Source organism: Petaurus breviceps, unplaced genomic scaffold (assembly GCF_028583685.1).
Source record: "Petaurus breviceps papuanus isolate PSGF00001 unplaced genomic scaffold, PetGlider_PUasm1.0 64, whole genome shotgun sequence".
In the NCBI taxonomy this organism is placed as follows: domain Eukaryota; kingdom Metazoa; phylum Chordata; class Mammalia; order Diprotodontia; family Petauridae; genus Petaurus; species Petaurus breviceps.
In genome coordinates this window covers 2,880,338-2,901,010 of record NW_027186428.1, presented here as the reverse complement: position 1 = coordinate 2,901,010, position 20,673 = coordinate 2,880,338, and the positions used below count along the sequence as shown (strand labels likewise).

General features: G+C 41.8%; 2 protein-coding genes across 10 annotated transcripts in view; one reads left to right on the top strand and one right to left on the bottom strand.

Annotated features, from left to right (window-relative positions):
* XRCC3 (X-ray repair cross complementing 3) overlaps nt 1–19,376 on the top strand; it is a 64,755-nt gene extending 45,379 nt beyond the window's left edge. For 8 of the 9 annotated variants that reach the window (XM_069103806.1, XM_069103802.1, XM_069103801.1 and 5 more), the window contains 4 exons: nt 12,186–12,340; nt 18,190–18,402; nt 18,737–18,783; nt 19,039–19,376. In XM_069103806.1, the coding sequence (XP_068959907.1) occupies nt 12,186–12,340; nt 18,190–18,402; nt 18,737–18,783; nt 19,039–19,258 (635 nt within the window). In that variant the 3' untranslated portion in view covers nt 19,259–19,376. The remainder of the gene's footprint in view (nt 1–12,185; nt 12,341–18,189; nt 18,403–18,736; nt 18,784–19,038) is intronic. The other variant, XM_069103809.1, reaches the window with a different exon arrangement.
* Nucleotides 13,817–20,673, bottom strand: part of KLC1 (kinesin light chain 1) — a 108,541-nt gene continuing 101,684 nt past the window's right edge. The window contains exons 15-16 of the mRNA XM_069103789.1: nt 16,358–16,430; nt 13,817–14,392 (exon numbers count right to left, since the gene is read on the bottom strand). Of these exons, the coding sequence (XP_068959890.1) occupies nt 14,390–14,392; nt 16,358–16,430 (76 nt within the window). The 3' untranslated portion in view covers nt 13,817–14,389. The remainder of the gene's footprint in view (nt 14,393–16,357; nt 16,431–20,673) is intronic.

The window sequence follows — 20,673 nt, the reverse complement described above, 5'->3', positions numbered from 1 at the left end:
TTTAAATGATTTTCTATTTTTTTTTTCTTTTAAGCAATCGGGGTTAAGTAACTTGCTCAAGGTTACACGGCCAGTTATTTCTGGGTGTGGTGCTGAGTGTCTGAGCCCGGATTTGATCCAGGTCATCCCAACACTGGAGCTGGTGCTCTTACTTGCTGTGCTACCTGGCCGCCCCAATGATTTTCTTACATCACTCTCATTTTCCCCCCAATTTTCCTTCTACCTCTCTTATTTGATTTTTAAAACCCTTTTTTGAGCTCTTTGATGGCCTGGGACCAATTCACATTATTCTTTTAGGCTTTGCATGTAGATGCTTTTGATGTCATTGTCTTCTGTGTTTGTGTTTCACTCTTCCTTGTTGCCATACACTTTCTTTGGTTAAGTTCTTTTTTGTTGTTTTTTGCTCATTTTTCCAGCCTATATCTTGACTTTTAAAAAACTTTATGTTAAAGTTGGGCTCTGCTTCTGGGTTGATTATTGTCTAAGGGGAGGTGAGGTCACTGCTTTCCTGGCTCATGCTCTGGTCTGTGAGCAGCCACAAGCACTCTTTTCCACCCTGGGACTGTGACCAGGTCCCCTGCTCCCCTGTAACTGCATGCACTCATGTGCTAGTGTTCCTTCTCCTCACCCTGGCACTGTGATCTGGAACTGCATATGGGCAGTGCAGCGGAGTCCTGTGCCCAGTACCAGCAAAGGGGTCCCTGTAATCTTCTTGACTAGTTGTCAGGCACCTTCTTAGGTCTGTGGCCTGAAAGCTCCATAAACTGCCGCTTCTGATTCATTTTTCTCGAAGGCGTATTGCTGGCTTGTTGTGATCAGCCTGTGCTGATCTGTGCTTCACTGTTACCCCAGTGAGACAAACCTTTCCCGCCACCCTCCTAAGTTGTCTTGGTATGAAAAAGTGTTTCATTCTGTCCATTTGTTGGTCCTGCCCCTCCAGAATGCATTTGAGGTGTTACCTTAACATTGTTTGGAGGGCCCCTGCCTTTCCCATCTTTGAGCCAGAGCTCTTTCACACTCCACCACCTGGCCATCATTCTACCCAATTAAGGTGTTTTCTGTTTCAGACTTTGTTGTCTCATACATTAACTACTTCACCAAGCTTTGAGTTATCTAAATGTGTGATATCCATGTCATTTTTATCTCTATGAAAATCAATGATAAAATCATTGAAAAGCATAGGGCCAAGGACAAATTGCTGGAACCTTCCACTAGATACCTCCTGCCAAGTGCACATCAACTTCTTAATGACTGCTTAGGTCTTCTAACTCCTTTCCTTTTTACTACTGCAGCTAATGATAATGATTCACATTTAATGCTCAAAATTTTAAAAAAAAATTGTTTTCAAAACTCTATGAAGTAGTTAGTGCAGATGTTATGATCCCTTTTTGGAAACTGAAGTTCAGAAAAATTAAGTGATTCTACTGTCACCACAGACAGAACCAATAAATGTCAGAACCAGGATTTGAACCTGCTTTGGCCTATTCTAGTTTAACACTTTTTCTAGTAAACCATACTAGCTCTGGAATTAATTTTTTTTCCCCAATTAATAAGAATTTGTTTTCTTTCCCTCACACCTCTCCTCTTTCCACAGGGGAGAAAGAATAAAGCAAAACCCTTGTAATAAATATGCATAGTCATGCAAAACAAGTTGGTATGTCCAAAAATTTTCACCACACTAACTCCAAAAAAAAAAATAGCTGGAGATGCTGAGGAGTGACCCCAGGTCTCTCCTGTCTGGCCTCCCAAAAGTCCCAGCATTGGACTACAATTTCTTCTTACACTGTCAATTAAGAGAATGATATGTCATTGTTTAAATATGACATTCCCTTATCAAACATTTGAATTTATTTTACTTGCCACGACTTCCAACATTCAGTTGCATAATAAATGTTCTCAAAGGAAACAAATATGTTCCATATATTCTGTCTCTGGACTAGCTCTTTGTTCTTTTCTGTGGCTTGGCAGCTAAACAAGAAAATAGGACACATTGTCTCTGGCTAATCTTGGTGCCATTTTGCAGAGTCATATGATGGTGCTTGTTGGTTTGCTGAACTGTTTTGTTTTCTATCTGCCTGGATTTGAATGATAGAAAAAAGCCAATTTAATTTGGTCTTTTTCATTGAATTCATAAGATGTTCTTGTTTTAAAAGCCAATGACAGTCCTATTAGTCTCTTTGAAATATATTCCCATTCCGCAACCCCCCAGTCACTACTTAGAAGGTAGGGATTTTATCATATAATTTTTTTAAAAATAAAATCTTGTTTTTATTTATTTAATTTAATTAAAAACAATTTTTTCTGTTTGGAAGGGGAAGGGCAATTGAGGTTAAGTGACTTGCCTAAGGCCACATGGAAAAGAAAAGCTTTTATCCTCAATATCTAGACTACTTCCTTTTACATGACATGTGCAGGTGCTTAGCAAAATTGCTTAATTGCATCAGATGTATCATTGTCAGTAAAATTTAGTGTTCATGGAGACATAAGGGGCAGAGTCAAGATGGCTTCCACAGGGCTCCAGTTCTCACCTCCAATTCATGTAAAAGGGGACTCTGAACAAACTTGGGGGCTACAGAACCCACAAAATGACACAGAGAAGCTAACCTATGAAGACAGCCTGGCACGCAGCACTCTGGGAGCCGACTCTGGCCCCACACGAGCCAGAGGTTTTAGCCCCAGGGCGGCCTGACAGCCACTGGCTGGAGGGACTCCAGATCACCAACAGCTGTGGTGATCCAGAATTATCAACACATAGATGCTAAGGACACAGAGAGAGGTCAGTGAAGCATGGACTTTGGGATCCAGTAGTTGGGAGTGTGGTCAGCCTTTATCCCTGGAGGGAGAAGCCACTGAGGGCTGTGGCACAGCCACTGCCATGTGGCAGCTTCAGCTCCTGGCCTGCAGAGTGTAGGGGAAATAAGCGACCAGTCTGGGGGGTAATTGCTCTTGCTTTAACCTGCTTGGACCTGAATTGCAGTCTAGGATGGAGGTCCTGGAGTATGCGACCAGCTTGCCAGAGCATGTGGAGTACTCTGAGAGGGAACCCAACTAACACCTTCGGCAGCTGAGAAAACCCCAGCATTTGGAACGAAGCTCCCCTGTCTGGTGGCAGAGTCCTAATGTGGCAAAAAGCCCAAAAGTCAAGTAATTGAGTGGCAACATGACCAGGCAAAGGAAGCAGACCAAGCAGAGCAATCCAACATTAGACTCCTATTTTGGGGACAAAAAGGATCAAAGCATGGAACAGGAGGAAGACAGTGAAGTCAGAACTCCTGCACCAAAAGCTTCAAAGGAAAATACGAGCTGGTTACAGGCCATAGAGGACCTTAAGAAGCAGATAAGAGAAGTGGAGAAAAAATTGGGAAGAGAAATGAGAATGATGCAAGAAAGTTATGAGAGTTAACAGCCTGACTGAGGAAAATAATGCCTTAAAAAATAGACTAATTCAAATGGCAAAAGAGGCTCAAAAAGGCAATGAGGAGAAGAATGCCTTAAAAAGCCAAATTTGCCAGATGGATAAAGAATCCCAAAAGCTCACTGAGGAGAATCATTCCTTCAGAATTAGAGTGGAGCAAATGGAAGCTAGTGACTTTATGAGAAATCAAGATGCTGTTAAACAGATCCAAACAAACGAAAGAATAGAAGGCAAAGTGAAATATCTCACTGGAAAATAGATCCAGGAGAAATAATTTTGAAATTATTGGACTTCCAGGTGGCTCAGCGAGTAAGAGCACTGGCTCCAGTGTTGGGATGACCTGGGGATTGAATCCAGGCTCCAACACTTAGCACCCACCTAGAAACACCTGGCCATGTAACCTTGATCAAGTTACTTAACCCCAATTGCTTAGGGGCAGCCAGGTGGCTCAGCAAGAGCACCGGCTCCAGTGTCAGGATGACCTGGATCAAATCCGGGCTCAGATACTTAACACCACACCCAGAAATAACTGGCCATGTAACCTTGAGCAAGCTACTTAACCCCGATTGCTTAAAAAAAAAATTATTGGACTGTCTGAAAGCCATAATGACAGAAAGAACCTACAAATCATCCTCCAAGAAATTCTCAAGGAAAACTGCCCTGATGTTTTAGAACCAGAGGGCAAAATAGAGGTTGAAAGAATCCACCGATCACCTCCTGAAAAAGATCACAAAAAGAAAACTCCTAGGAATATTATAGCCAGGTTTTGGAATTCCCAGATCAAGGAGAGAATATTACAGGCAGCCAGGAAGAAACAATTTGAATATTGTGGAAACACAATCATGATAACACAGGATCTGACAGCTTCTACACTGAGGGATTGAAGGACTTGGAATATGATATTCCGGAGGTCAAAGAAACTGGCATTTAAACCAAGAATCACCTACCCAGCAAAACTGAGTATCATGTTTCAGGGGGAAATATGGTCATTCAGTGGAATAGAGGACTTTCAAGCCTTCTTGATGAAAAAACTCGAGCTGAATAGAAAATCTGACATTCAGACACCAGAAACAAGAGAAGCAAACAAAAGAAGGGAAACGGAAAAGAAATCATAAGGAACTTATCAAAGTTGAACTATTAACATTCCTACATGGAAAAACAATAATTGTAACTGATGAAACTTTTCTCAGTAGTTGAAGGGAATAGAAATATATATATGTCTATATGGGCATATGAATGCATATGTGAATGTGTGTATATATGTTTATAGGTATACATAGATAGAGGGCACAGGACCAATTTAATAGGAAGGGATGATACTTAAAAGGTGAAATTAAGAGGTGAGAGAGGAATATAATGAGATGGGGAGAGACACAATGGGGTAAACTACCTCATATAGAAGAGGCAAGGAAAAATGGTTACAATGGAGGAGAAGAATAGGAAGGCAAAAGGGAATGGGTCAACCTTATTTTCATTGAATTTGGCTCAGGGAGGGAATGAAATATACATTAAATAGGGTATCTCACCCTACAGGAGAGTAGGGGAGAAGGGGATGAGAGGGGGGATGATGGAAGGGAGGGCAGGCTGGGAGGGAGGGAAGTTGGAAGCAGCCACTTTTGAAAAGGGACAGGATCAAAGTAGAGAATAGTGGGAGGTGGGATAGGAGGGAGGGAAATATAGTCAGTCTTTTACAATATATCTACTATGTTATTGTTTTGCGTTAGCCACACATGTCTGACCTATACTGAACTGCTTATCTTCCCAGTAAGGGTGGGTGACAAGGGAGGAAGCAAATTAATCTGGAATTCACAGTTTTAAAATCAAATGTTTAAATATATATACTATTATTAATACTATTTTACATATAATTGGGAAATAAGATACACAAGGCACTGGGGCATAGAGATCCCCTGGAAAAGTCGAAAGGGATATGGGAGAGAGCAGATTGGAGGAGGGGATATCCTGTGGGACTGCTATTTTGGGGCGGAGGGTCGGGGGAAAATGGGTAGAAAATTTGTAACTCAAAAATCTGGTAGAAATGAATGATGTAAATCAGAAGTTAATAAAGCATTTGAAAAAAAATTTAATGTTCACAAGTTTGGGGCATTTCTCCCTTAATAGTGGCACAGATGATGACACTGGAAAAAGAGCTAAACATTTCCTAACTTCTTTGGCTAATAGAACCCAGTCTAATTCCTTTGGCTAAGCTCTCAGCAGTATCAACCAACACCATATACTTGTCTGTAGTATAGGTGAGTAGAAAGAGCACTCACCTGGCAATAAGATTGGTTGGATTAAAGGCTCAAAGTGAAATTGTAAATCTCTGAGTCCAACCATCCCATTTTACAGCTGAGACAGTCGAGGCCCAGAGAAATCCAGTGAATGTTCCAGGCTACATAGGCCATGAGGAAGAGAGTTTGTATTGGTGCCAAGTCCTCAGAGTCCAAAGCCAGTGCTCTTCTGCTTCATGCCACACAGGTCAAGAGGGCTGGGAGCGAGTTCAGGCTGATATAATAGCCATCTGTGGGATTGTGGGCCTGTTAACTTTTTGAACTTTTGTTTTCTCATTTGGAAAATAGGAATAATGCTTGTCTTGCTTCTGGCACAGGGCTGTGAGATATAGAATGTAAAATACTTGAAGGCCATTGAGGCCTACATAAATGTCAGCTATTTAGAGACCTTTCCTTTGATTTTATTGTTATTAGGGAATTCCAGGCAAAGAAACAACCTCTACCACTGCAGATTGGCACTTATTTTGCTACTTATATGTGTCGGAGGTAAAACTTGAACCCAGATTTTCCTGACCCAAAGACCAGTTCTCTATTCACCGTGCTACACGGTCTCCTTGTCATCTGTTTATCATTTTTAATCATGAATAGGTCTTACTCTATGAAGTTTATATTTTATCCTGTAGATATTGGGTAGCCTGAAGATTTTTGAGCAGTTAAGTCATATGCATGGTCATACATCATGCATTATTAGATCACACATTATATAGGTAACTCTGGCAGTGTTCTGGGCTAGATCTAAGGCTTCAGACTCTAGTTTGGAATGATGTACATTTTGCAAAAAGAGACTTACTTAACAATAGCATAAGAAGGATATTTAGCAAAGATAAAGCCTTGGTTCAGTTGGACACAGCTCCTCCAGCCCTCATACAGAGGTGCACCTGCTCAGTTATATTGATTCTCAGAGTAGCAGAAACTCTTTAGTTGTGCATCCTTGTGTCCTGAACTTTCTTTGTGCCTTAGGCAATCTGGAAGCTGTGTCAACAGTTCAAGCCTTCATTTGCTGGCCTAATTAAGTCTTTTTTTTTTTTTTTTTGCCTTTTTGGAGGGCATTTGGGGTTAAGCTACTTGCCTAAGGTTACACAGCTAGTTTTTTTGTGTGGGTGTTAAGTGTCTGAGGTCAGAACCGAACTCAGGTCCTCCTGACTCCAGGGCCGGTGCTTTACTTACTGCGCCACCTAGCCGCCCCTCCCCCCAATTAAGTCTTAAGGGTGCTTTCAATGCTTTTTTTAGGGGAAAATTAACCCAGCTTACATAACAAGCATGTTAGCAGATATTTGTAAAACTATACTAACCTATACAGAGTTTGTGTTGAGTTTGCCACATCTTAGCCCTTGATGGCAAGGTCCTTTATAGGGAACTTTCCATTGCTTAAATGGCCTTGGTGGTATCTACTGAATAACCTACAGAAAGTGCTATTTTAGCTGAGTCCTGAAGGCACTTAGGGATGCTAAGAGATTGAGGTAAGGAGGGAGAGTATTCCTAGTATGGGTAAAGAACATCACAGGGAAAGGCATAAAGATGGGAGTGAAGTATTCATTTAGAGAATAGCAAATAAGCAAGTATTGCTAAACTGCAAAATGTATAGGGGGGTAGTAAAGAACAAGATTGTAAAATCAGGAAGGGGACATGTTATGAAGAACTTTAAGTGCCAGAGGAATTGATGTTTGAACTTGGAAATAATAGGGAGCCACTGGAGTTTATTGGATGGAGGGAGGGAAAATCTCTTTGTCAGCTATATGAAGGACAGCTGGAATTAGGATAAGTTGGGGAGACCAATTGGAAGGCTATTTCAGTAAGTAGCTCAGGTGAGAGGTGTTGTAGAGGTATAAATGACAATATTTGGCAAAAGATTGGGAATAAAAAGGATGACCCAAAGTTGCAAGGCATGGTGACTGGAAGGATGGTGGTGCTCTCAATAAAAGGGTAGTAATCCTCACAGAATTTGCAGTAATAATAGGGAAATTTGAAAAGGGGTGCATTTGAGGGGGGAAATAATAATTCTGTTTTGTACAAGTTGTGTTTGAGATGCCTATAGGACATATAGTTTGGAACATATAATAGGCGATTGGTTATGTACGCTATGTGGCAGGTGAAAGAGGAAATGAGTGAGGAAACAAAGGTTCAAGCTTCTGAGCATATCAATTAAGTAATACATGCCAGTTGCCTTCCTCAGCTTTGGTCCTCAGGAGAGTCTAGGGCTAGCTCTACAGATTTGGTGGTTGTCTGCATAGAGATGATAATTGAACCCAGGGGAGTTGATGAGATTACCAAGTGAGGCAATGTCAAAAGTGAAGAGAGCCCAACACCCATCAGCAAAAGTTACTAAGTAGAAGTGGTCAGAACAGGTAGGAAGAGAACCAAGAGAGCATGAATCAGGAAAACCCAGAGAGGAGAAGGTTCTTAACAGTGCCCACTGCAACAAGAGATGTCCAGAAGAATGAGAATTAAGAAAAGGCTATTCGATTTGGCATTTAACAGCTTGTTGGTAACTTTGGAGAAAGTTATTTCAGTTGAATGACAAAGTCAGAAGCCAGATTGCAGAGGGTTTAGAAGAGAAGGACAGGAGAGGAAATGGAGGCATAAATCGTAGAGAGCTTTGTCAAGAAGTTTAAGTGAGAAGGGAAGTACTGCTATGAGAAGATAGCTAGCAGGGGCGGATGCATCTATTGAGGTTAGAGAAAACAAATTTTTAAACATTCAGATTGAAAATTAAATCATGGGAATGATAATGGAGACAATTGACTGGGAAAGACAGGAAGAGGTGGTTTCAAGAGTACATTTAGAAGAGGTGGCCTTGAAAAGAAGGGAAGGCTCCCCTCTTCATCAGATACTGGAGTTGGGAGGAGTTAGTGGGAAATGAAGTCAAAAGGAAAGGGTAGGAGAGTGCATTCTCAGCTCAAGGCTTCAGCTTTTTTGGTCAAGTTTGAGGTAAAGGTCCTCCGCTGAGAAGACTGAAGGAAGGTTTACAAAGTAATCTTGAGGAAAAAAGGCTCTGAACATCTGTTACGGTGATTGCGACAGAGGACCAGTTAAGGAGGAGTAGGGCTGACTTGCTGTTGTGAGGACTCACTTGAGGTATCATAAATTTTGTAGCAGACCTAGTCAGCAATATTTTGTAATTTCTTCCAGCTTCTGTTTAACATTGAAGTAGGAATGAAGGAGAAAGATTTGGTAGTAATCCAAGGGGTGGGTGGGGTTTAAAAAGGCATGATCAGCAGTAAGACAAAGAAACTAAATTTAAGAGTAGAGGACGGTGTAGAATTGACCTGATTCACCAAAAACTCAGGATTGGAACTGGAAGACAGTATAACCATGCAAACGGTGATGACTTAGTAAACTACTGAGAGATGGAGGTCCCAATAAGGATGAAGAACTTCTCACTTAAGTTACAGGTTACAGGGTCCTGCAACATTGTAGATACTCAAGTGAATGGAACATAAGCTCTCTCTTGTTGGGTCTTCTCCAAACAGAGTAAACATGCCAATGTGCTTCTCAGGAACTTTAGGAAATGATAGAGAATATAAACATGTAGATCTTTATGCAGTCAGGTTTTATTTAAAACATCACAGATGTAGTAAAGAAGTACAGTATTTTTAAACAGGTGCAGGGGTGAGGAACCTGTAGCCTCAAGGCTACATATGGCCTTCTAGGCCCTTGTCAAAGTTTTACAGAAGAAATCCTTTTATTAAGCGGATTTGTTCTGTGAGGCTTGGATTCAAAGGGCCTCACTTGGAGACCTCAAGGCCTCAGGTTCTCCCCACCCCTGGTAGAGTATTCAGTTTCATCTGAGAACTCTGGTCCCCCATATTCAGCCAAAGGAGTAGAACAAACTTAGTATGAGTTACTTTTTGATAGGATGTTTTACAGTCCAGTGCATGCTTGCCTGAAACTGGGACTTGCTGCTAGAAAACAGGCACAAATTCATCAATAAACCATTGGAGGCATCATCTTATCATTGGGTGAAGTTTGCAGCTGCCTCAAACTTAAAAGCTTTTTTGCCAAGTAACCTTCAAGATCTTCTCCTTTCAGATTCTGTGGGAAGCTTGTGGTTTGGGACTGATCCAGCACTAGATACTGGGCTGTCTGAGTAGTAGCACTGTGGCCGTTGTTACCACAAGGACCCCATCTTACTTTATGTTCAGCTCAGCCTTTCTACTCTCACGTCGTATCAGTTTAATTTTATTTCTTTGATACACTTATTCTCATCAATGTGGATGCTTCCTCCAGTGATACAAATGGCAACTCATCTGTGTCTGCCCTTAGTACAGGAGCCTTATTTATGTTTTCCCACCGGCTTACCACAGTGAATGCATCAGATATGCTGAAATTTTGCTTTTTCTGCATCAGATTAGTAGACTTATTGGATTATTGTCAGTTCCCCTTCAATTACCATACGACCAGCCTGTCTTTTTCAGTCATATTTTTGTGCTTTTTTTTTTCTTTTTTGAGGGCCATTGGGGTCAAGTGACTTGCCCAAGATTACACAGCTATTTTTTGTGTTAACTGTCTGAGGCCAGATCCGAACCCAGGACCTCCTGACTCTGGGGCCGGTGTTCTATTCATTACGCCACCTAGCCGCCCCATATTTTTGTGCTTTTTAAAAAAAATGTCTTAATACTGATAGTTATATTATTACTATTATTAGCTAATAATATTAGCTGATAGTTATTGTATATTATAGTTATCTCGATGTAATTAAAAAAGAGGGTATGATCAGGAAGCTGGTTTTTTAATGATTATGATTTGAATAATTTGATCTGAATAACTGAATTTAAATTGAATATTTTGAATGAGTTGAATGACTTGAATAATTAATAAAGCTCATTTTTCACCTCTGTAAAATCATTTTAAGAGATTGATCTATCCAAGTTTTGAAGGTATAGATATTGAAAGTGTGAGAAAGGAACTGGCAGGCTTTCACAGGCATCTTCATGGTCCTTTTGTTTAATTCTAAAAATACGAAGAGTAGAATTCTAATATGTTTTGGTTTGTTGAATATGTGTTTTGTCCTTTGTTTTTGAAGAGGACTTCATGACATCAGGGAAATGATGACATGACTTGCAGTTGACTTTGATTTAAGTGAGGGAGGGCTGTGCAAGCCTCGCCTTCTCCTCCAGAGGCATCTGGATCCAGTATGGATCTGGATATTCATCAGAACGACTAGAGATGAGCCAGGATGCGATGGGAGACTATGGCCCTTTTAGGCTAAGGCCTTTTCATGTACTCACTTTGAGTGAAGCAATGCCTCCCTGATGGTCCTCTTCAAAATCAAAGGACAAACACAACCTGTGAGTAGACTGAGCTACCTGATTGGGTCTGGGGACCTAGCTAGTTGGGTAACTCAGCTCTTTCTCTTCTTTATCTTCTCCTTCTCCCTCTCCCTCTCCTTCTCATCCTCCTCCTCCTCCTCTCCAAAGGAAGGTAAATTTTGATGGCCAGAAACTGCCCATTTAACTTGGGGTTTACTGGCTAGATTCCTTCCTTCCTTCCTCCCTCCCTCACTCCCTTCCACAAAACCTTAAACCCAGTTCACTCTGAAGCTCATAGATTGGACAATAGGTCCCTGCCCCAGGCTCCACTTCATAGCAGTATTTTGGGCCCTCCTATCTTACAGTGGATGTCAGAGGTAAAGGTTTCTCTTTGGAACAGCAACCCTGAGGGGCTTCCCCTTCCAGCTTGATTTTTTTTTTCTAATTAAAGGGGCCATCCCTTGACTCACTTCAAATCTTGTGTCAGCCCTTCAGGCTTGCTGCTGTGTCCTTTCTAGGACCTACAGCCTCACACCACAGGTGAAGTTCTTGGGCACTGACCCAGATGAGGGTGAAGTCTGTTCACGTCTAATAGACAATGCAGGGACAAAGAGCTGGTGACTGGGCTTCCTAGATGTATCAATAGGTCAAGGGCAAGCATAGTGGCCCCACAGACTCATAACTGGCAAGAAGATGGTGGATGGATATAGGTGGGTGGATACCTTGTTTTTATGCACAGCCCAAATGAACCCAGTTTCAGAGTCCCTGTCAGATCTGTGGCAAAAGTTCCTTTAGAGCAGGAAGGCTTGTTGTGGAAGGTTGTCTTGCTTACCAGCCTTTCTCCCCTTTACACTTCCCAGTGTGATCAGCAAAGCATTTCAAAAAGAGCTTTTGATTTTATTGGTGTGGGTGCTGTCTCTACAACACAGTGGGGCTCTGGTGAGAAAAGTCATCACCTGGTGACCAAACATCATGAATCTTTCCATACATGGGTTAGAATAATAGACATAAAGAAGCCTTTTCCTCTTAGAAAGTCTTGTGCTTCAAAAAACAAAGTCACTTCTTTTCCAAAATGAGGCATCAAGGAGAACTCGAGTGGAAAATGATAAGGAACATAAGAAAGTATAAAAATTTAAAAAAACTGTGTTGGGGTGAGAGGTAGAGGATATGGGCTAATTACTATGGGATGTATCTAGTTAAAATAAGAAACCTGGTTTTGCATTTTTTTAGGCGTGATCTACATTTGTACAGAGGATGTTTTCCCAGACAAGCGTTTGCAGCAGCTTATAGCTCTACAGCATCAACTGAGAACAGATGTTCCTGGAGAGATCATCAAGAAAATTAAATTTGGCAACTCTATCTTCATCGAGCGTGCAGCAGACATAGTGAGTATTCTTCCACCCCAGCAGTATACCAGGGGAAGGGTCTGGTTACTCTGGGTTTCAAGATGAATGGGAGAATTGAAATTCTATCCCCAGGATAATTAGGATGATCAGTTTTGTAGTATAGAGCAGAAGTCAGCCAACTACTGTCTGCTTTTGTATATGGCCTGAGCTAAGAATGGTTTTTACATTTTTAAATAAAGTTTTATTATATTTTAAAACATAAAACCATTCTTAGCATGCAGCAGTTCACAAACAGGCAGAATACCAGGTTTGGCCCTCTGGCCATAGTTTGCCAACCCCTGCTGTAAAGGGTGTTCTTATTTCTTGAATTATCTGCGTCACCGAGGATCCTCAGTACTCCTCATACCTACCTGTATAATGCTGTTCTTCTTCAGCCAAAGATCAGCTCCATTTAAACAGGAAGCAGTACATATAGGGGTCTTGGGAGACTATGTCAGCTGGCAGGGCTAAGATATTCATGATGTTTTTGATCCAGTATCTTAATCATTATAAGCGTAATAGCCAACGTCCAGGTAGCGCTCGTTTTGTGTGAGGCACCGTGCTCCTTCCAACAGCCCTGGAGGGCAGGTGTAGCTGCTGTCCCCATTTTACAGATGAGGAAACTGAGACAGAGTTTAAGTGACTTGTTCAAGGTGACCCAACCAGTGAGTATCTGAGAACGGATTTGAATGACTGCAGACCTAGTCCAATGCACCACTTCCTTCTCATGTGATGAGTTTGTATTGTTACAGTGTATGTGCACGTACACATATCATTTTAAATTCTACTCCCTAAGTAGTGAATCTTGTCATTTGTATTATTCCTTATTACATATATGATGAGCGGTACAAAATCATACCCAGAAGTTACATTTCATAGCTTGTTGAGTGAAGAATTTAGTGTAGAAAAAAAAGGAAGCTTGGTAATAATTGTCATTGGAGATGTAAAATTTCAGCACAGGGTGAGCAGCCTTCACCTCACTGGAAGGTTGAGAACATGCTGATGGTTGGAAATCCACCCCTCCCCCTCCCCACCCTGACTGCAGTTGAGAGCTAAAAGGCCCGAGCTTTGGTCCTGCCACTCTGTGGCCTTAAGTAAATTACTTCCCATCTCTGAGCCTTACAAGGGGGCAGTCAGTGGTCTAAATGGTCTCCAAGGTCCCAGCCCTGATATTCTGTGGAGCCAAGTCTTGGGATCCTAGACTCATCAAGTCTGATGTTTAATAAAGAAAGAAAAAGAACATTTAGTCCAGCCCTCTCATTTTACAGAGAAGGGACAAGAAGTCCTAAATAAAGTGACCTGTTGAGTCTGGGACAAACTTGGGTAGTAAGTCTAATGTGCACATATTTTCTTCAAATTTCTGGCTCTGCTCTTCAGTTGGACAGAATAAGATATTTTAAAAGGTGTCCTTGTTACAGGGATTCACCTAATTTAAAGGTATCTCTACATAAAGATAATTTTAAAGAATAAAAGGTATAGAGCACATAAAATTTAATTTTAAAAAATTTACAGTAAAATACATTAACACACATTGCTCCAAATGAAATAACATAACAGGATATTATACACAGAGGCACAGACCTTTCCAATGCAGATTCAGTACATGGCAAAGCCACAGACTTCAACCCTGCAGTCAGCCCCACAAGAGTCTCTGGGAGAGTTGGGGGAATAACTGATGAAAAGGAGGAAACCGGCAGCATTCTCCTTTAAGAGTAGAGGCTGAAATATACAAAAGGCATTCAGGGACATTGACCAACTCCCCAGGTTTGTCCTGTCACCTAAAAAGACTCACGAAGGTCACGGTCCTGTGTGATCCTGACAGATCGTACAAAGATTAGTAGCAAGTCCCACAGCAAGAACAGCCATAATAAAGCCTTGTTAAATAGCCACCAGCTCCCAGGTGGTTGCTCCAAGCCTTGACTACAGCCCTATTGGCTCCAGATGGGACGGTGTTCCCAGCAGCGAGAGGTGACCAAGCAGCAGCTGTGCCCCTTGTGGGTCCCGGGAGAACGTGGACACTTCTGACAGGAAGGTCACTGTGGAAACTTGTCACTGAAAGAGAAGACAGCATCAAGGGAAATGGACATGTGTGTCTGTGTCTGTGTATCTAGAATTCTTGAAAATTCCCCAAAACATACCCCTAACAGGCCTTTGCCAGTGCATTCAGATACCCATGAGAAAAAAATCTTAGGAAGCTATCAGAGAGATCCAGGGCCAGTTGAGGAAATGAAGGCCCTGAAGAAGTGTTTCCCAAGGCCCTGCAGCAAAGTGCTGGCAGAGCAGAGATTTCCTCACAGTCCTTAGGTGGCCAGGATCAAAGCCTACAGCGTCAAAGCGCCCCACTGACAAGTCACCATATCCTAAATGTTCAAAGTACCTGTTATTTCATATTTGACATGCTAAGGGGTTGCTATCCAGACTGGATTGCCCTGATCCCTTAGACTTTCCCTGCCCTCACTTCCTTCTCTGTTCACTGCCTACAGTGTTTTCCAGGGGTAAACAGGGTTGTAAAAGTAAAGGAGTGAGTCTCAGACTGATTGCCTGTTCTAACAAAAGGATTAGTTGGATAAACCTGAAGCTAACACTGAAAATGAAGTTTTAGGGGTTAATCCAACAGTGTTCCTTTTTCTAGATTAGAATTGGCCATACCCCATTTTCTGTGAAAGGGATCGTGCATATGTTTGTAGCAACACATTATAAATGTTAAGCACATTTCTGTAGTGCTTTGTGGTTTACAAAGCTGCAATAATTAGTATAGTGCAACCTGGCTCCAAGAATGCCAGCAGATGGGGCTCAACAGTGGAAAAGCCCTTTTCATACTGAATCTGATTTCATTTTGTTGCATTCCACAGCAGATGACATGGACACATCACTTTCCCCTTTTGCTGCTAAAAGAACACTGTAGCTGCCTCTCAAAAATCTATTTTTAGCTTGGGGTTCCCCTGCCAACCACAGAGACAGTCAAGGCCTCAGTTTCCTCATCTGTAAAATGAGAAGGGTGTGCAGATGGCAGATGCTTTTGTTTGGCTAGCCTTTGAGGTTTCACATGATTTGCTCTAGCCTTGCCAGTTCATTTTTCATAACCAAGTTTGATGTTTCTATGTCTTGTCCTCGGTCTCACACTTTCCTGCTGCAATAGGGACCACAGTGATGGTGATTAATTCAAGCTCTCAAAAATCCTCGAAGGACCTCACTGTCTCAGACAGCGGTATTGCATCTGGTCCAGATTCTGGGCTCAGTATACCCAGACCTCCCTGTGCTCTGTTTCTTTCTTTGAAATCTTGAAAACAGGAGGAGCCATAAAGTACATTCCTCACAACAACTCTGAGTGAGGTACAAGTATTCCAAGTATTTTTAATCTTCCTTATACATGCGAGGAAACTGAGAGAACTCATACTTGTATTTGTTTTGTGTCTTGTATATATTTATAGGTATGCATGCTGTCTCCTTCCAAAGGATGTAAGCTGTGTTAGGTCAGAGACTATATCCCTGGTGACCTCGTATCCCCAGCACCTGGCACAGTGACAGGCCAGGTGTGGAGAACTTGCGGCCTCAAGGCCACATGTGGCCTTGTAGGTTCTTGGGTGCAGCCTTTGGACTTGTATTAAGGGATATTTCTGTGAAGTTTGGATTCAGTCAAAGGCTGCACTTGGGAATGTAGAGGGCCACATGCGGCCTTGAGGCTGCACGTTCCCCACCCCTGCCCTGGCACATAGTAGGTGCTTAAGAAATGCTTTAATGACCGAAAAAGTCAGGTCCTCTGGGTGCTCGCTGACTCTTGCCACTGCCACCATGCTTGTTGCCCTAACCTTTAATTGCTTAGACACTGGTTCAGATGGGGGAGCCTGAGCTAAGCTCCATAGACTCTGGCTGCAAATTCATCCTAAATGTGTGCTTGGCTGGTCTTAGGGCAGATTTGCTGCAAGTTCTGGCAACGTTAACCACGTGCCACTCTCATAAGCATGTACAAGCACCCCCTCCAAGGCAATAACAGGGACAGGAGGGTAGGCGACTCACATTAATGGAAGAATCTTCTAAACCACTACTGCTGCCATCATTTTCGACAAAAATAGGTTCTATTGGAGACACCCTGGAGATTTAAACAAAGAATTAAATTCAGTTAATGGGGTTATCAACCCAGACAGACACAACAGATAATTTGTCAATTTGAGGTTGCTTTTGAAGTCAGGCTACAAAAGCACTGAACAGAAAGCTCAAGGCTTTCTGAGTAATGGGCACAGTGTATGTATGGTACCAGGCCTTCCCTTGTTGTACAGAAGCCATACTCTGCCCTTCAAAACAATACAGCCCACAGATTCGGAGGGACAAGGACAGCTCTCAATCGTTGCCATTTCTCTTGCCTGAACAGATGTGTCATTTTGCTTTAAGGGAGGCAAAGGATCTCTCCTAGAATGGACACTGCTTTCCCTGAGCCTGCCCTCTCCTAAGCTTAGCCCAGGGATAGTCACTAACAACATCTATCATTGGCCTTAGTCTCAACACCATTCTTCCTCACTGAAATCTCTTGAAAGGGTCTGACTTTAGGGCCTGTGGCTAGAATAAAATCCCACCTAATGCTCATCCTGGGCAAGTTTTAACCTCTCTGGATTAAGTGAAATGATGGTGTAGTGGTTTGCAAACCATAAAAGATATGAAAATGTTTGTGTAGGGTTTTTTTTTTCCCCAAACAAGCTGGAAGCTCCTAGAATCCTAGACCAACACCCTTAACTAATGCAGATCAGCTAGTTATCATGGTCCAGCCTCAGAGAGGGGGTTCTTAATCTGGAGTCTATATACTTATTTTAAAACTATTTGGACAACTGTATTTCAGTATAGTTGTTTTCTTGTATAATCCTATGTACTCTATGCATTTAAAAATGTTTTGAGATGCGGTTCATAGGCTTCACCAGTGTTGCATGTGATGCAGTACAAAAAAGTGAAGAACCCCTGCTTGAGAGAGTTGCCTGGTACACAGAGAGGTGGTTACTTACCGAGAATCACACAGTGAGACTCCAAGGCCTTCTCTATCCGTGATGCCTGGTATCCTCATGGGCATTACCACCACATTTCCTTAAATTCCAGCTACCCTCCCCACCCACCTCCATTGTCTTGGCACGGGTCATGGTCACATTTCATTTGGGGATATAAGAATTAAAGAATGTACTTATCTCTCTGCCCTACAGTGTAGACTATGAATAACCCACACTGTCCAAGGAAGCAAATATCAAAGCAAAGTACAGTCCTCTGGACCAAGTAAGATGGTATTATTGAGTAATTTCTTCTGGTTTCCTACTAAACCAAAACTCACAGCTGCTGCATAGTTGGGACAGGGAAGATTTAAGTGCTTGTTCTAGGACCCAACATGAAGATCATTTTTCTCTTCCCATTGTCGTTAAGGATTTAAAATCTATTTAGCCTAAAAATCGTGATCTGAAGGTTTCTTCTTTCTGCATGGCAGCCAGTCCTGTGTTTGTGGTGACAGCCCCCACAGGTGGGCCAATGGCAGGCAGACACCAACTTCAGCTTGAACTTGTTCAGATCCATTTTCCCAGCCTGCTTTCCCTTGTGTTTATTTTCACTATTCTGGGAACTGTCTGGAGTTACACACTAGATTAGAAAACTGGACAAGCAAAGCCTCTATGATCCCAAATTGTATTTTCCCTCATAATGTCAGACAATAGAGAGGTCTGATACCATCCTCAGTTATTGAAGGAAGCTACCTATGGTGAACATGGATATCCAATGATATTCAGTTATCAGCCTAGGGTGTAACTAAGGACTGGCTGCTTAAGGCTGGGCTGTGTATGGTCACAGTGCATGTTCCCACTGCTCTCCCACTCTGGTTCCAGGATACATTATTTGAATGCATTACTATGAGGGCTCCCATCTTGCTATCTCGTGGAATGGTCCGACTGATCATCATTGACTCCATTGCTGCTCTGTTTCGCTGTGAATTTGGCATCCAGCATTCCATTACAAAAGCCAAATATTTACAGACCCTTGGAGCAAAGTTGCACCAATTAAGCAGTGGATTCCAGAGCCCAGTATTGTGCATTAATCAGGTATGAACCTATTTTATGCTCAAGGAAAGAAAGATGTTCAATATCTGAAAAGGGAAGCTTTTTTTTTTTTTTTTTTGAAGAAAGGGTCCGTGGTAAGTAGTACTGCAATCTGGCCCTTTGGCCACAACATCAAAGAGTGCTATCTTGGCAGAATGAAATTAGATTCTCCTATTATCTCCCACAGCAGATGATATCCAGATCACTATCTGTCCCTTAAAAAACTATTAACAGCTTGGGTGCTGCCTACCATGATCAAGGGCAATCTTGTCCTCTCTCTTTCACAGCTTTTTAAACAGTTAGTTACCAGGACAGAACCCAATTTTGTGTTTTCCAGATAACAGATACAGTGGATGAGAGGAGGCCTGCTGGCACTAATCTGGAGTAAGTACTACTAGACCTATTTTGATTAGTCATATTTCTGTGTTTTTGTGAAGGGTGTTTATCCTTCCATTAAGTTAGGTGTAGGAAAGCTAAACTGAACTAGCCCAGTTGAAGAGAAGCTACTTGACAGAAGGCTGCACTCAGCCAAAAAAGAAAAACTAAAGTCAGACAGTATATTGGGGGTATTTATGGTTTTTTAAAAAATTAATGTATACAAACCCAGCACTGACTAACTGTTCCTATCTTGTTCTTTAGTGTACTTGAGAGAGTTTCTCCAGCACTTGGAATAACCTGGTCCAATCAACTACTAATGAGGCTGATGGTCAGTCGCCCATCCTGTGAGTTTTCCAGAGATACAGATGCCTCAGCTACTGGGACTGTTGTTAGGACACTGAGTGTTATTTTTGCACCACATCTGCCCCAGGCCTATTGTCACTACACAGTCAATGCAGAGGGTGTAAAAGGAGCAGAGTAAGGCAATTACTACAGTTCTTTCTACAAAAACCTTTATTAATCTGCAGTTTGTGTTTATATATATGCCTATGTGTGCATGCTACTAAGCCCTATTTTTCAAATAAAGTATTAACACTGAATAGTTTGATGTCATTCTGTTAGCTTCATGGGTTGGTCCAGAGAGGATTAAATTGTTCATTTTTATGGATTTTTTAAAACATTAGGACTCTTGGAGGGCTGGGAACTATCAAGGCAGAGGCCACTTGAGAAGATGTGAACTATTTGCATTTGAGGAAAGAAATTTTGTCAGATGCCCATAATAAGAATTATGACTTTTAGCCCCATAGCTTTAAACTAGTCCTTAATGGTAAATAACATTCTAGTGGCTCTGAATTGCTTCTAAGGATATTTATTTGGCACTTAAAGCATTTAGCTTTCCACATTTCACATTAATTCCTCATTCTACATTCTAGCCAAATTGGGCCACTTGGTATCTCCCTGCCTTCCCTACAAATGATATTTCTTCTGCTTTGGTGCCTTGGTTCAGGCTATCCCCACGTTTTCCTTCCTCCTTACTGAATTCCTGACTCCTTTCAAGACTCCAGTTAGGTGCCATCATAAGCAAGACTTTTCCTGACCCTCCCCTCCGTCCTCCATGATTAGCGTTTTTCCTCAGCCCCATACATATATTTCCTATACATGTTAAAGCTCCATCCCTCTTGCCTCCCTTTCCCCATAAAATGTAAGCTCCTTGAGGACAAGCACTGTTCCATTCTCTTATCTTTGTATCACTGCACTTGTGCTTTGAACAACTGTGGGTGCTTAAAAAATGTTTGTTACACTGAAGTTGAGGGGGCAGCTAGGTGTGGTGCAGTGAGTAAAGCACCGGCCCCCAAGTCAGGAGGACCCGAGTTCGGTTCCCACCTCAGACACTTAACACCCACACAAAAAAACTAGCCGTGTAACCTTGGGCAAGTTACTTAACCCCAATTGACCTCCAAAAGGCAAAAAATAAAAAAATAAATAAATTGAAGTTGAGGTGTGCTCTAAAGATTCTTAGTATCTACATTAACCCTTTACCACTCTGATGAGAAATGAAAATTGCCCAATTAGCCTCTCTCAACAAGCTTGCCCTTTCTGTTTTAGGAACCATAACAAAAACAAATGAAAAGTGAAGTAAGGTTAATTAGGAAAACAATACATATGATGACAGTAACACTGAAAATGAAAATATTTTATATCATAAATGACTAAACTTGGCCAGGGAGGAGATGAGAAAATAACTTCCTAGGGCACGTGGGCATACTAGAGACATGGAACATCATATTGGCTAGTTTTGCTTAACTCTTCATTAATTCTTGTAAGGGATAGATAGCTTGCTGGTAAGAGAAGCAAGAAGGAATATAGTCAGATGTGAAATGAAAAAAAAAGTCAATT